This window comes from Oncorhynchus clarkii, chromosome 30 (assembly GCF_045791955.1).
Source record: "Oncorhynchus clarkii lewisi isolate Uvic-CL-2024 chromosome 30, UVic_Ocla_1.0, whole genome shotgun sequence".
NCBI classification, from domain to species: Eukaryota; Metazoa; Chordata; class Actinopteri; order Salmoniformes; family Salmonidae; genus Oncorhynchus; species Oncorhynchus clarkii.
In genome coordinates this window covers 1,572,642-1,588,890 of record NC_092176.1, presented here as the reverse complement: position 1 = coordinate 1,588,890, position 16,249 = coordinate 1,572,642, and the positions used below count along the sequence as shown (strand labels likewise).

The window sequence follows — 16,249 nt, the reverse complement described above, 5'->3', positions numbered from 1 at the left end:
ATTCAACAGAGAACAAAGAAGAACGGTGGGTGTTTGCCATAGACACAAGGACAGAATAACACAATTCAAATATTAACCATGAATCAACATTCACATAACCAAAGAGGCCTTCCAATCACTTCAACAGAGGTCACGAATGAATAGAGTCCAACTCTCCAACCTATTGGTAACTGTGTTGGGGGAGGAAGGGGTGGTCTGGCACTGAGAATCCACCATTGCACTCACTACCTCTCCTAGAATATTTTTTACACAATGATCAATAGGGAGAAGAAGAATGTTTGGCGTGGATCATTGTTGAGGTTCTCATTCCTGGACCCGCCCCTTCCGACCACTGCGGTCGGTGCAGATTGGACTGATCAAGGCCAACATGGGACCTGGAAGTAGCATCCTCCCCTCCCCAGCCAGGTGCCCTGGGGAAGAGGGGCTTTCACACCTCCAGTAAAGCCTGTCTGTGGCTGTCTGTGTGGGCCAGCTCCAAACACACTCAATGTCTGGAGAAAGGAAGTCATCGCACCCAGGCGCTGCCATTGAAGAAAATACATACAAATATGTCTGTGTGAGAATCGGTGAGGGTACTTTTCAAAAAGAGGAAGGCCGAAAACATTACCATCCTGAATGTGATTGAAATCAATATGATGGGAGTAGCAGTAGGCTGATTTGTATTCCGCGTCTACGCGGAGGAGGTGGGGGCCCAGTGCCGCTTAGCACAATCAGGTTCCCTCTGAGGAAAAGGTCTGGTTGGCTGGTCAGGAGCAACTCATTCTCCCGCTCACAGCGGCTCGGGAAGATCAGGACCGAAAAGTGTCATTATGGTGACAGGTTGCATTGGGGTGATTCTGAAAGACCAAGACTGAGGTTAAAGAGGAAATATGTTAAATAAATTAAAGTGATTATTACTACTCTGGCTGTGCATTGTGGGAAGGCATTTTCAGGACAAGAGGCCAAGCTCTTCCTTTCAGAGGACTGAAAGCTGTGTCTGTGCTTCGGACAATTACCACAGAGGAGGTAGAGAGTACCACACACACACACACACACACACACACACACACACACACACACACACACACACACACACACACACACACACACACACACACACACACACACACACACACACACACACACGAAGACAGGAAAGACGGGAGATAGAGAAAGTGTGGTTTGATTATCAGATTATGTATTAATGTTCAGGCTTTAAATATAGTTTAGAAAAAATCTGTGTTCTAAAGTCTTTTCATCTTGGCATGCTGAATGCTTACCGAGCTGTACGGACCAGTTAAGGGAGTTTCTGATGTCAACCAAAACATTAAAACAGGGAAAGCTTTTTTGGCCAGTCCTTGCACCATATTATATAGAGACTATAAAACACAAGTAATAAAGTACTGGCTTTTTTTTTTAGCTTGCCTCGGTCTCATTGTTTCTGGGCAGCTTATTCATTTATTGACCAATTTGGCCTGTCAAATTTCCCTCTTCCAACAAAAGAGTTAGATGGGTGGATTATTTGCAGTTTATTTCTTTAATGAATGAGAGGTGGGATGCTGCAGTGCTTGGCAGAGGATCATAATGTCACAACAGCAGTCTGTGTAAAGTATGAATCATTAAAGTGGCTGGTAAGACACATCAATCCTGGACATCCCACATAAAAAAATACTACAGTTTACTATAGAATACTACAGTACTTACTATAGAATGCTGTAGTAAACTGTAGTATACCGTAGAATATTATACTAAACGCTCGAACATGTGCAGTACTTAGTGTAAGAATATTTCAAAGATAAATACACAATGCAGAGGATGAGAGGGCAATAGAGTACTAACGATCAATGGAAATAGTGTTTTTTTCTGCAATATCAATGGGTCAGAGACATGGGAGGAATTTCAGTCCGGTACTCATAGCTACATGGCAAGTTCTCATTGGTCCAAATTGTTTATACATTGAACCTGAAATAGGATACTGTTTTATTGCAAGGAATTCTAATTTGTCAACCACAGGCTGGGGCTGGGTTATAAAACTACATCCGGGTCACTTTGTTCTGTGGAGAGAATCGCTGGAGAGATTCACTGGAGAGATTCACTGGAGAGATTCACTGAGGACAGTGAAGAAATGACCATCTACCATCTACTTCCAAGCATGATTTGTCCTCTTTGAATAAACAAATGTTCCTCCCCCTGATTTGCATTTGAGTCTGTGTTATTGAAGAGTAACATCAACTGCTAACATTAGTATAGAATTTTGTAGTACACTGTGGAATACTATAGTAAATACTACAGTATTATCCCACCTAAAAACCACTGTAGTAAATACTACAGAAATGTCTGCAAAAACACAACAGTCCGCAAAAACACTACAGTAAATAAATCCCCTCCCCCATATCCCAATTTGTGCCACTGTAAGTGAAAAACCTACATGCCAAGTGTAGACCATATACTCTGTATGTGACCCATTACCAGAGTTTCAGTGTCTATAGTTTTATAGACAAATTGGGCTACTTTGAAAATTCAATGTCGCAGGTAAAAATGTATTAGTCCCGGGTTGCAGGTTTTGGCTACCGCGGCCACCATGGCAATTTCTTAAATATATAGTACCAGTCAAAAGGTTGGACACACCTACTCATTCAAGGGTTTTTCTTTATTTTATACAATAAATATGCTGAAATGATGATATCAATGGAGTCATTGCAAATCAACTTGTGCCACCTGTTTAGCCTACCTGGAGCTGGAAAACGTATATTTATTGTTGTTGTAGCCTTGTGTTATTATGCAATTAGAGACAACAGTGGGGTCAAACTGGAGAACCCAGTTCCTACATTTGAATATAAAAATAGATTTTTTCAAACAGAACTATACAATATATTTTTTTCTGGGACCCTCAGGGTGACAAATCAGAGCAAGATTACTGAATGTAAGTAAATTCAGCACTGTTTCCCATGCTTGTTCAATGAACCACAAACAATTCATGAATGTGCACCTGTGGAACGGTCGTTAAGACACTAACAGCTTATAGACGGTAGGCAATTAAGGTCACAGTTATGAAACCTTAGGACACTAACGAGGGCTTTCTACTGAATCTGAAAAACACCAAAAGAAAGATGCCCAGGGTCCCTGCTCATCTACTTGAAAGTGCCTTAGGCATGCTGCAAGGAGGCATGAGGACTACAGATGTGGCCAGGGCAATAAATTGCAATGTCCGTACTGTGAGACGCCTAAGACAGCGCTATAGGGAGACAGGACGGACAGCTGATCGTCCTCGCAAAGGCAGGCCACGTGTAACAACACCTGCAGGACAGGTACAAGATGGCAACAACAACTGCCCGAGTTACACCAGCAACGCACAATCCCTCCATCAGTGCTCAGAGGCTGGACTGAGGGCTTGTAGGCCTGTTGTAAGGCAGGTCCTCACCAGACACCGGCAACAACGTTGCATATGGGCACAAACCCACCGTCGCTGGAACAGACAGTACTGACAAAAAGTGCTTTTCACTGACGAGTCGTTGTTTTGTCTCACCAGGTGTGATGGTCGGATTCGCGTTTATCGTTGAAGGAATGAACGTTACACCGAGGCCTGTACTCTGGAGCGGGATCGATTTGGAGGTGGAGGGTCCGTCATGGTCTGGGGCGGTGTGTCACAGCATCATTGGACTGAGCTTGTTGTCATTGCAGGCAATCTCAAGGCTGTGCATTACAGGGAAGACATCCTCCTCCCTCATGTGGTACCCTTCCTGCAGGCTCATCCTGACATGACCCTCCACAGCATGACAATGCCACCAGCCATAATACTCGTTCTGTGCGTAATTTCCTGGAAGACAGGTATGTCAGCGTTCTGCCATGGCCAGGAAAGACACCGGATCTCAATCCCATTGAGCATGTCTGGGACCTGTTTGATCGGAGGGTGAGGGCTAAGGCCATTCCCCCCAGAAATGTTTGGGAACTTGCAGGTGCCTTGGTGGAAGAGTGGGGTAACATCTCACAGCAATAACTGGCAAATCTGGTGCAGTCCATGAAGAGGAGAAGCACTGCAGTACTTAATGCAGCTGTTGGCCACACCAGATAGTGACTGTTACTTTTGATTCTGACTCCCCTTTGTTCAGGGACACATTATTCAATTTATGTTAGTCACATGTCTGGGGAACTTGTTCAGTTTATGTCTCAGTTGTTGAATCTTATGTTCATACAAATATTTACACATTTGCTGAAAATAAACGCAGTTGATAGTGAGACGATGTTTCTTGTTTTGCTGAGTTTACATTATTTATCTTCAGTGGTGAATGTATCAAACTAGTTGCCGTGAAAAAAGTGGTTTGCACTATCCTCAAACAATAGCATGGTATTTTTTTCTGTAATAGCTACTGTAAATCGGAGTACTGCAGTTAGATTAACAAGAATTTAAGCTTTCTGCCCATATAAAACATGTCAATGTCCCGGAAAGTTGTCTGTCGTATACAACGTTTTCTAGTCACATTATCACATAATGAGCAACAACCATCCCGATTTAGGGACACCGATTCCGTAGAGGTTAATGGGGAAAGTGAACAAACAAAATCTGCTTACTGTGTATGTGCCCCTTTTTCTCCCCAATTGGTAGTTACAGTTTTGTCACGTCGCTGCAACTCCCATAAGGACTCAGGAGAGGCGAAGGTCGAGAGCTGTGCGTCCTCCGAAACACAACACAACCAAGCTGCATTGCTTCTTGATACAATGCCGAGAAGCCAGCTGCACCAATGTGTCAAAGGAAACACTGTACACCTGGCGACCATGCCAGGGTGCACTGCGTCCAGCCCACCACAGGAGTCACTAGTGCACAATGGGACAAGGACATCCCTGCTGGGCCAATTGTGCACCACCCCATGGCGGCCGGATGCGACAGAGCCTGGACTCGAACCAGGCACAGCTAGCACTGCGATGCAGTGTCTTAGACCACTGCGCCACTCCGGAGGCATATGTTTATAATTTGAATGTATACTGTATGTTTGTATTGTCATCATTGATGATTATGTTTGTTTATGATTATGTCATCATATTGGGCTCTGCAGCTTTGCCTGGAACAAATAAAGGAGGGTCTTTATGGTTAGGGGGAAGATCTGCCAGGCTAAATCCTGCAGACAACACCACAGTAGAAGCCATAACACCACACGGAGGGAGCAGGAAACCACTGCGCTCAATAGAGATGTTGCCTACTGCGGCACGCTGCCTCGCAAACATTCATAACTAAAGGAGCTTTTGTCCATCATTTCTGGGAAAACTTGCCAGGTTCACATTGAGGGGTTGCCAGATATGCCATTCTGGGGGCCAAGTCCCTCTGAGGAGCCAACGGGCCCCAGCAGAAGGGTTTCACCCAGCTGTCAGCTGCAGAATGCTATCATATTGCCACTTTATAACAAATGACAGCCTCACCGCTGGAAATGCCCCCCATTGATTAGAGTCTGGATAATTGGATTGTGGCGATAAAGCTGAATGCTGGCATTTAGAAGGAATCCTTTTAGGATATCAGGCTGACCGAGGCACAGCCAGAGGATGTGAGGGAGGATAGGTGATGGAGGGATGGGAGAAAGATGACTCACATGAAATGCTCTTATGCATTACATTGCTTAGTAAGCTGAGACTGTACTGTAGATTCCTTTGAGGGGGTCACAACATAATTACTAAATAAAAAGGTTACAATATCACTGACCATCTGGTACAACATTTGCATTTTAATGATCTGAACTGTGTGTGTGTGTGTGTTTGCATGCATACGTGGAACAGGTGAGAAGCCTGATGGTGCCTCACCTCATCAGATAGCTAACCCTGTTGGGTATAGCCCATGTCCCTAGTCAATTATATAAATGGGCTGTATAGAGCAAACATCTGTTGTCTTAACCTGGGAATGAATCACTGACATGTTCCCTTCCCGTGATCCCCCCCCCCAGCCACGAAAACAAACAAAAACACAATCCTAACCAACTGTGAACTCTGTATCTTTCATAACTCAGAGTGGCTTCATCGAGCACTAAAATATTGATGTCATTAAATATGCCTGCACTGGTCAAAAACTCGTTGTTTTCTGAGAATCCGAGAGGAGAGGCTGGAGAATGAGACATGTGGATATCTGCAGAGGCTTTTTATCGTATAACCAAATATGAGAACACACAGACTCATTGATTGCTCTAAGTGTATACTGCTGCTTCCTGTCCCATTGTATTCCAATCAAAATCACAATCCTCTCCATCCTGGCTGTTCACTACAAAAAAAGCTCAAACATGAAGATATTCATCTCACTCCATTTATTTAATTTCTATGATGTCTGTCTCGCCTAGGGTTGCAATCAAGTGTATATTACGGGAAACATTCAAAGTTTTCCAGTAAACTACCAGAATGTTGGTAACAAGGATTTGATGTAATTTATCACAAGGCATCTCGTAGCCCTTTTGGGTACTTGAGATTGTCTATAGGTGTCTATAATTATCTCTGGCCCATGTAAAATATATATATAAAAAATAAAAATAAAGATTATTTTTTAAGAAAAAAATGTAATGACAAAGTGTAAAACATCCTAAATATAAACCATCAATTTAGTCAGTACCATTAGTGTTTAGGGTTTTACACTCGTACCCATATAGGGGTTCAAAATGGCAGATTTGGACACTGATAAACGCCTAAATTGGAATGCAGTGGCTGTACAGTAACATGCTATACATGATGTCAGAGTTCAAAGTCTCTGCTTCACAGCGCAATATTGGCTTTGACTGACAGCGGTTCTGAACTTGAACACTGCGAGCGATAAAAAAGTTGCCTCCCGCTAACTGGGCAACATGTTTACATTTTTTCTAGTCTGAGTGAGGGAAATCCTGTAAATAAAGTGGACTCTATGTATTTCGAAGGGTGAGATGTTGAGGATTATAATAACTACGGCTTTCATGTCATACAAGCAAGACAAACACCCATTACTTCACATTTCCAAATCATAACACCCCTGTAATATTCAGTGTTGACGTTTATGATCACTATGTTTGATGTACAAGATGACATGGTGTCATACCCTATCCCTGCTAGCAATGAGGAATCGGCCCAGAAGCGTCCCTCTTCCGGGGGGCCGGAACTGGTTGAATTGGCCTGGAATCGGGTGTTGGACTCGGCCCGGAATCAAAATGAATGACTGCCCAGAATAGGCCCAAGTACCCGTCTACCGGAATTCAGCCAACATCCTACCAGAATCCCCCCAGAAGCGTCCCGATGCAATTTTAAATAAATGTATACAACATTTCCAGATTTAGTAATTTTAAATATTACTATTATACATTTTATACAAACAAATTATACCCATCCACATTTTTTTTACCCCCTTTTGTCTTGTCCCATCACTGCAATCCCGTACGGCCTCAGGAGATGTAAAGGTCGAGAGCACCAATGTGTTGTAGGAAACACCGTACACCTGGTGACCGTGTCAGCATGCATGCGCCTGGCCCGCCACAGAGCGATGGGACAAGGACATCACGGCCGGCCAAACCCTCCCCTAACCCAGACGACGCTGGGCCAATTGTGCGTCACCTCATGGGTCTCCTTGTTGCGGCCAGCACGGGTATCGAACCAGTATATGTAGCAACACAGTTTACACTTAGACCACTGCACCACTTGGGAGAAGTTTTATCAATGCTTATCAATGCCCTTTTATTTTTTATATATTTTTTACCTTTATTTAACCAGGCAAGTCAGTTAAGAACAAATTCTTATTTTCAATGACGGCCTAGGAACAGTGGGTTAACTGCCTGTTCAGGGGCAGAACGACAGCTTTGTACCTTGTCAGCTCAGGGGTTTGAACTGGCAACCTTCCGGTTACTAGTCCAACGCTTTAAACACTAGGCTACCCTGCCGCCCCAATGCTTATCAATGCATTATCAATGCTTATCAATTGCCTTGCACAAAGTATCAAAATACTAAAATAATACTTAAACAAGACTCTTAAATAATTTCATTTAACTGTTAATGTTATTTTTTGATCACAGAAACAATGAGAAAATATGGAAAAATAAATAAATAATGAAAGTTTAATTATAGAAAGCAGCCTGTGTTATCATCTGCCAGAGAGTAGCCCCAATCGGCCCCAATCGGCCCGAGCCTCAAGTAAAACATTTGGGCTAGATAACTCACACCGGAATCGGCCCGAGCTCAATCCCTGCTTCATAGCCATAAGTAATACTGACGGCGGCCGAGTTTGACTCTCAGCCGAGTGCTCCGACTCTCAGCCGGAATCGGCTCAGCTCCACTGTGCTAGCTGGGATGTTTGTCGTATTGTGAATGCACTCATGACTCTATTCTATGCACACCAAAATTACAATCTGCTTCTCTGAATTTACTTGTGAAAGCCTAAAACTGTAAGATCATATTTTGTAACTTAGCCAGCCATGTCAGCAACAGAACAAGCTTTCCAATGATGCCCACCTGACCAGATTGTGTCAATGGGCCGTTTTTGGAAAGTGTAAACAACAACAGTAATTATGTGATGGGCGGGATGCAGGGCTGTGTTCCAAAAACAACTATAAGTCTGCTTGATCTAGTTCCTCAACAGCACATCTAGGAGAGCTCAAAATAGCACCTTAAAGTTGAAGACTCTTCTTTGAGTCAAAAACATGCATTGAAATTGCGTAGGAATTGTGGCCACTTGCAGACGTTATACCTCTCACTCAAACCCTTTTTTGTCTTATGTTGCACATTCCCCAAATACTGAGTATTGTCAGATTTTGTTATCAACAAATAAGGCAAAAAGTACAGTAAATATCAAATGCACATAAAATCAACTGTGTAATGTTTGGATTCAGTCTAATAATTTTCCCATAATCTCCAAACTGTTCCCTTTTGATTGCTGCATATGCTTTCCATATTTCTTCTGTAAGAAACATTTCAATGTAGCTCTATCCATATAGGCCAATTCCCATGAGTGTAAGGGCTAACATGAGGGTTTCCTTGACATAGTAAAATAAATAAAAATATTTTACTATGTCAATATGTCTTTGTTGTAAATGTTTTGGCGCCAAACTGGTGGCTGTCGTGTAAAAAGCCAATAGTTGGAGGTTTTGCAGAGTTCATTGAAAATAATTCCATTGTGCTTTTTCATTAATTAAGCTATTTTCTATTGAACCATATGGTCTATCCACTAGAAACGCATGGACGATATATGGACACAGATATAAAACAAATTATACTATAAATGAATACAGATTTGTTTTGTTATTCAAGCATAAATTACCAAAATTACCAGATTGCCATAGATTATCTGTTACAAAAATTACCGAAGATTCCAGTAACTTTGGTAAATTACCGGTAGCTTTGCAACCCTACTCTCGCCTCATTATCACCTTTGCATCAGTCTTTCAATATTCTTGACACTTTCACAACTTTGCTACAGAGCAGCATGTCATTAAACTAGATTATTTTACCTGTCTGTCAGTCATACACCATTTCACACTTCTTTTCCTCAAAAGTCCCAAGAAGACTTTGTAGACTTGCCTTGCTAAGCCCTATCCACCTCAGTCTCAGCCACAGCGCCGTGTGCTGTCAGCTTGGTGTGTTACTGTGGAGACACGGAGTGGGAATCGTTACTTATCGCTACATCTGAGAGCAGAAGACAAGAAGACTAGAACTCACAAGCAGCCTCCGTGAGCGAAAAGCTCCCCTTCCAAACACCCCTTGCGCTGTTATCCAATTACAGTCCCCTTTACTGCTTTAATCAATATGAGCCGTGAACGCACGCACATCTACCTGTTCACTAATTCATCTGGTTATGGCGGGTGATGATGAGATATAGCGTAGTGTCTAAACATAAGTGGCAGCATTATACCTTTCACAATTAACCGTGTTTCACATGCAAAGCAATGAGAACAGGCCGTGCCTGGTTACTTTAGCACACACCCGCTCTCCATAGAAGTTTAGAACCAGATGCAAAATGCTCAAAAAAAACAACTTCCAAAGCTGAAGCGGTACTACACAGAGATGGGTGAGAAGGAACATCTCTACAAGCTCCCGGGCGGCTCGGGCTCCAGCAGCAGGGATGGTTTAAAGAGGACTGATGTTGATGTTGAGAACATCGCCTTGAAATCCCTGTGTACGATCCTGGCAAATCATCCCTGCAATCTAGATAATAATACATATCTGGCTTAAAGAAGTCCTCTCTTGTGTGTTTGTCCTTATTAATGTGAACAGTAATGGGTAGTGCCTGCAAGAATCCCCTTGTAGAGGACAAAACAAAGTGTGCTTATACGTAGCGTTATAGATTCCTTGTTCATGGTGGGATTGGAGTTCAGGGGCCTGTCGTGGTCAGGCTAACTTTGTTTGAAATCGGCTCCATCCTTCATTGGATCAGATGGCTCATTCAACACAAAACCCACTGATATTGCCAACTACTTTAATGATTTTTTTCACTGGCAAGATTAGAAAACGTAGACGTGATATGCCAACAACTAATTCTGAACCTACACATCCTTGCATAACTGACCAAATTATGAAAGACAAGCATTGTCATTTTGAATTCCTTGGAGTGATTGTGGAAGAGTTGAAAAAATGATTGTTGTCTATCAACAATGACAAGTCACCTGGGTCTGACAACTTGGATAGAAAATTACAGAGGATGATAGTGGATGATATTGCCACTCCTATTTGCCATATTTTCAATTTAAGCCTACAGGAAAGTGTGTGCACTCAGGCCTGGAGGGAAGCAAAAGTCATTCCACTTGCCAAGAATAGCAAAGCACCCTTTACTGGCTCAAACAGCCAACCAATCAGTATGTTACCACCCGTAGTAAACTTTTGGAAAAAATTGTGTTTGATCAGATACAATGCTTTTTCACAGTAAAAAATGAACAAAATATTTCAGCATGCTTATAGGGAAGGGCATTCAACGTGTACAGCACTTACACAAATGACTGATGATTGGCTGAGAGAAATTGACAATAAAAAGCTGCTTTGTTAGCCTTCCGTGCAGCTTTTGACATTATCGATCATCATTTGCTGCTGGAAAAACATATGTGTTGTGGCTTTACATTCCCTGGTATATTGTGGATCGAGAGTTACCTGTCTAACAGAACACAGAGGGAGTTCTTTAACGGAAACCTCTACAACCTAATCCAGGTAGAGTCAGGCATTCCCATGAAAGTTGTCTAGGCCCCTTACTTTTTTCCATCTTTACTAATAACCTGCCACTGGCTCTGAGTAAAGCCTGTGTGTCTATGTATGCTGATGACTCAACACTATACACGTCAGCTACCACAACAACTTAAATCACTGTGACACTTAACAAAGAGCTGCAGTCAATTTCAGAATGGGTGGCAAGAAATAAGTTAGTCCTAAATATTTCAAAAACAAAAAAGCTAAGCATTTGGGAAAAATCATTCACTAAACCCCAACTAAATATTATATTGAATAATGTGGAAATTGAGCAAGTTGAGGAAACTAAACTGCTTGGTGTAACCCTGGATTGTAAACTGTCATGGTCAAAATATATTGATGCAACAGTAGCTAAGATGGAGACATGTCTATCCATAATAAAGCGCTGCTCTGCCTTCTTAACAATGCTATCAACAAGGCAGGTCCTACAGGCCCTGCTTTTGTTGCTTGTACCTGGACTGCTGTCCAGTCGTGTGGTCAGGTGCCACAAAGAGGGACTTAGGAAAATTACAAATGGCCCAGGACAGGGCAGAACAGCTAGCCCTTAAATGTACATGGAGAGCTAACATTAATAATATGCATGTCAATCTCTCCTGGCTCAAAGTAGAGTATAGATTGACTTCTTCACTACTTGTATTTGTGAGAAGTGACATGCTGTCTGTTTAAACTACTAGCACACAGCTCAGACACCCATGCATACCCCACAAGACATGCCATCAGAGGTCTTTTTACAGTCCCCAAGTCCAGAACACACTATGGGAGGCGCACAGTGCTACATAGAGGCATGACTACATGGAACTCTATTCCACATAAGCAGTAAAATCGAATTTAAAAAAACAGATTAAAAAAACACCTTGGCAGCAGCTAATGGGCATCCATCATAAATACAAATACAAACAGGCCTGTTGAGTTTGCAGACACCCAGCTGCTTTCACCACACACACACACACACACACACACACACACACACACACACACACACACACACATACACACACACACACACACACACAAACGGTGAAAAAGCCCACCATATTGGATGTCGTCTGGCAACCCAACACCGACACAGTGTGTGTATGTATATGTGTGTGTGTGTGTGGGGGGGGGTTTGTGTGTGTGTGTGTGTCCACGTGTGTAAGACAAAAAGATGCTCAGTGACGACATAACACCCCCCAAATGGAGAAAACTTGGACAGGCGCGTCTCGTTGCCTTTGTTCCGTCTTTGCTGTTTGAGATGACAACAAGGCGACAGGGCTCCCTTTCTTCCATCCCATTCAAATCCAGCGCCAAGCCTATTACAGGACGTGTTAGACGTACGGGGAGCATTGTTGTGGAGACACTGGGTAAACCAAGGCAGATGGGAGAGGCTAAGTCCCAGGGTTGGAATAAACACTCCTTCATAATGTTATGCCATTGTTTAGCAACAAGTTCTGCCGGTGTGTAAAAAGGCAAGTGCTGAGCATTAGCGGTAAGTCACTGCTAAGAGCCATGCTAAGACCTATGTGTAAATAGTATCAGATTCACCAAAGTAGTGTACGTGCCTATGTTTACATGGATGTATGCATATACTATATGTATTACAAACTCAGCAAAAAAATAAACATCCTCACTGTCAACTGCGTTTATTTTCAGCAAATGTGTAAATATTTGTAAGAACATAACTCAACAACTGAGACAAACTGAACAAGTTCCACAGACATGTGACTAACAGAAATGGAATAATGTGTCCCTGAACAAAGGGGGGTCAAATTCAAAAGTGACAGGCAGTATCTGGTGTGGCCATCAGCTGCATAAAGTACTGCAGTCCATCTTCTCCTCGTGGACCCCACCAGATTTGCCAGTTCTTGCTGTAAGATGTTACCCCACTCTTCCACCAAGGCACCTGCAAGTTCCCGGACATTTCTGGGGGGAATGGCCCTAGCCCTCACCCTCCGATCCAACAGGTCCCAGACGTGCTCAATGGGATTGAGATCGGGGCTCTTTGCTGGCCATGGTAGAACACTGACATTCCTGTCTTGCAGGAAATCATGCACAGAACGAGCAGTATAGCTGGTGGCATTGTTATGCTGGAGGGTCATGTCAGGATGAGCCTGCAGGAAGGGTACCACATGAGGGAGGAGGATGTCTTCCCTGTAACGCACAGTGTTGACATTTCCTGCGATGACAACAAGCTCAGTCCGATGATGCTGTGACACACCGCCCCAGACCATCATGGACCCCCCCACCTCCAAATCGATACCGCTCCAGAGTACAGGCCTCGGTGTAACGCTCATTCCTTCGACGATAAACGCGAATCCGACCATCACTTCTGGTGAGACAAAACAACGACTCGTCAGTGAAGAGCACTTTTTGCCAGTACTGTCTGTTCCAGCGACGGTGGGTTTGTGCCCATAGGCAACGTTGTTGCCGGTGATGTCTGGTGAGGACCTGCCTTACAACAGGCCTACAAGCCCTCAGTGCAGCCTCTCTGAGCCTACTGCGGACATTCTGAGCACTGATGGAGGGATTCTGGCGTTCCTGGTGTAACTCGGGCAGTTGTTGTTACCATCCTGTACCTGTCCCGCAGGTGTGATGTTCGGATGTACCGATCCTGTGCATGTGTTGTTACACGTGGTCTGCCACTGTGAGGACGATCAGCTGTCCGTCCTGTCTCCCTGTAGCGCTGTCTTAGGCGTCTCACAGTACACACATTGCAATTTATTGCCCTGGCCACATCTGCAGAGTCAGTAGAAAGTCCTCTTTAGTGTCCTAAGTTTTCATAACTGTGACCTTAATTGCCTACAGTCTGTAAGCTGTTAGTTTCTTAACGACCGTTCCACAGGTTCATGTTTATTAATTGTTTATGATTCATTGAACAAGCATGGGAAACAGTGTTTAAGCCCTTTACAATGAAGATCTGTGAAGTTATTTGGATTTTCACGAATTATCGTTGAAAGACAGGGTCCTGAAAAAGGGACGTTTCTTTTTTTGCTGAGTTTATATTCTATATTATGTATTATAACACCAACATGAATCATGCATTGTTATTTTCTGGGCACAGGTATTTGTTTATGAATGAGCAGAGGTGGAGAACAATTATTCTAAATTAAGACCGAGCATAGTCCTGTAATATGTTTTCTTCACATCAATGCATCGACCCCAAAAAAGTGTGTTCTGATAATATATCACTAAATACAATCACTATAATAATATATCACTCAGGAATGAATTAAGAACCCTTTTTAATTAACAAAAGCCAATTGGATTTTATTGTTGTTGTTCAAAGAGCAACAGATTAAAAGGTGTTTCGAAACAAGTAACAAAAGATGCTTCCAGCAGACCCACCACCATCATTCAGCCAGAACACATGTAATGTATTCATTAATAGCACTACTCACAATGAGACTTCAAAGACAAGAGAGCATCTCAGGTATAGATGCTCCAGAGAGGCTTAACAAAAGCACCAGTGGGAATAACTATTAGGCTCTTAGACTGCACTAGACTGTACATCTGCCACCATCCACAAATAACCAGTGTCCATTAGCTAAACAGGTTCCAACCAGACTTCTCCTTGTGTTCAGACTTCCCAGGCTAGGGATCTAAAAGGGCAGAGTAGCTACCAGCGACAATATGACATGATGCTAGGAGCTTGTTATCGTAGGGGTTCTTTGATGTCAGAAGGAACCGAAAGGACCTATTTAAAACCCAGGGAAATATGACTCTTTTAGTTGAGTTCTGTTCAGTCGAACACAGGTTTTGGTCTGAATTGTATTTTTTGTTATCAATTATCAGTTAATTAAATCATGGAATTATGCTAGAGGAGTTCATTTATATTTTGTGCCACACGTCTCTGCATTTTTATCAGATATCTCCGGAGACAAATGCCATCGACGTTACCAGCTTAATTAATTGTTAGCAGCGTTTCAGGTAATGGCAGTATTGAAACACATTTCAGAAATATTGGAAGAATATCAACCAAAAATGACGAGCCTTTTAATAAAAAATGACAATCTTCCCAATCCTAGAGTGCATATCAACAGTGACCGAGAGTATCACTGGTAAAGTACAGGAATCCAACAGACACCATTTTCAGAAGGGTGCAACTACTGTAACAGTAAAAGAGATTTCCAAAACCCAAACCTTTTCTTCATTTTCTGGGGAACACCTTCAAAACCTAATATAGTGCTATTCAGTTCAGTGTGTCATTGATCAAGGTTTCGGTCTGAAAATTGAGGGATTTTCAGATGGATGGCTGAAGCATATCCACAGAAAAACCATGCAGAGTGGTCGGGGGGGGGGGGATAAAGGACTTTGTCAGCCACTCCTCTGGCCTCGCTGAGTGCGAGATGTAGACTGCTGGTGGTGGTTGTGGTGACTGCAGGGTGAGGGCAGGGCAAGGCCTTACCTTCCTGGACCGCCTGGAAAGGGTTGTTCCCGTCCACAAACTCCACAGAGATGGTGATCTTCTCCGTCTCCAGGATCTCGTTGTTGAGGTTGAGGTCCGCCACGGCCATGCGGAACACCTCGTCATCCTTCCTGGCAGACTCGTCAAAGATGGCCCCTTCGGGAAAGAGAGAAAGAAGGGAGGGAGAGCAAAGGAGAGAGCAAGAGGAGGGGGGGGGGGAATGATAAGTGATCATCGTGTCTAAGGAAAGTCTCTTGGGCCTTATTCTGTACGTGGGCCTAAACATCAATAGAGCAACAATCCATTTGCTGGGAAATAAGTAAGGTATGCCACAGTCAATGGGTGTATACAATACAGGAACATTCCACCTACATCCTGCAGGAATCCAAATAGAGACAGCATCTCTACTTTTGGCCTTGCATTTCCTCTCTGCTTGTTGCCTGCAGCAAATGAGCTAGTAATTGTTTAAACCTGCTCACTGAAGCAATGCTAAATGCATTTTGCTGACCTGCAAATAGTCATCATTTAGAAATAGATTGTGTGTATGATGCAGACTGGTGATTCATACAGTAATCTCACCAATTCGGAGCTAAACTCACATTTTGGGGCCATTTGCGGGGCAGTGTGATTTTTGGTCACCCTCTTCATAGACCTTCACAAAAATTACAGCAAGGTAACATCCTGAGGATTGTAGTAGCCTATGCTATGAACCACGTCAAGTGACAAAGTCAG

At 43.1% G+C, this 16,249-nt stretch overlaps 1 protein-coding gene across 2 annotated transcripts in view; it reads right to left on the bottom strand.

The window, feature by feature from the left end:
• LOC139390005 (glutamate receptor, ionotropic, delta 2) overlaps positions 1-16,249 on the bottom strand; it is a 565,966-nt gene that overhangs the window by 475,028 nt on the left and 74,689 nt on the right. For both annotated transcript variants that reach the window (XM_071137092.1, XM_071137090.1), the window contains exon 2: positions 15,518-15,673. In XM_071137092.1, coding sequence (XP_070993193.1) covers positions 15,518-15,673 — 156 coding nt within the window. The remainder of the gene's footprint in view (positions 1-15,517; positions 15,674-16,249) is intronic.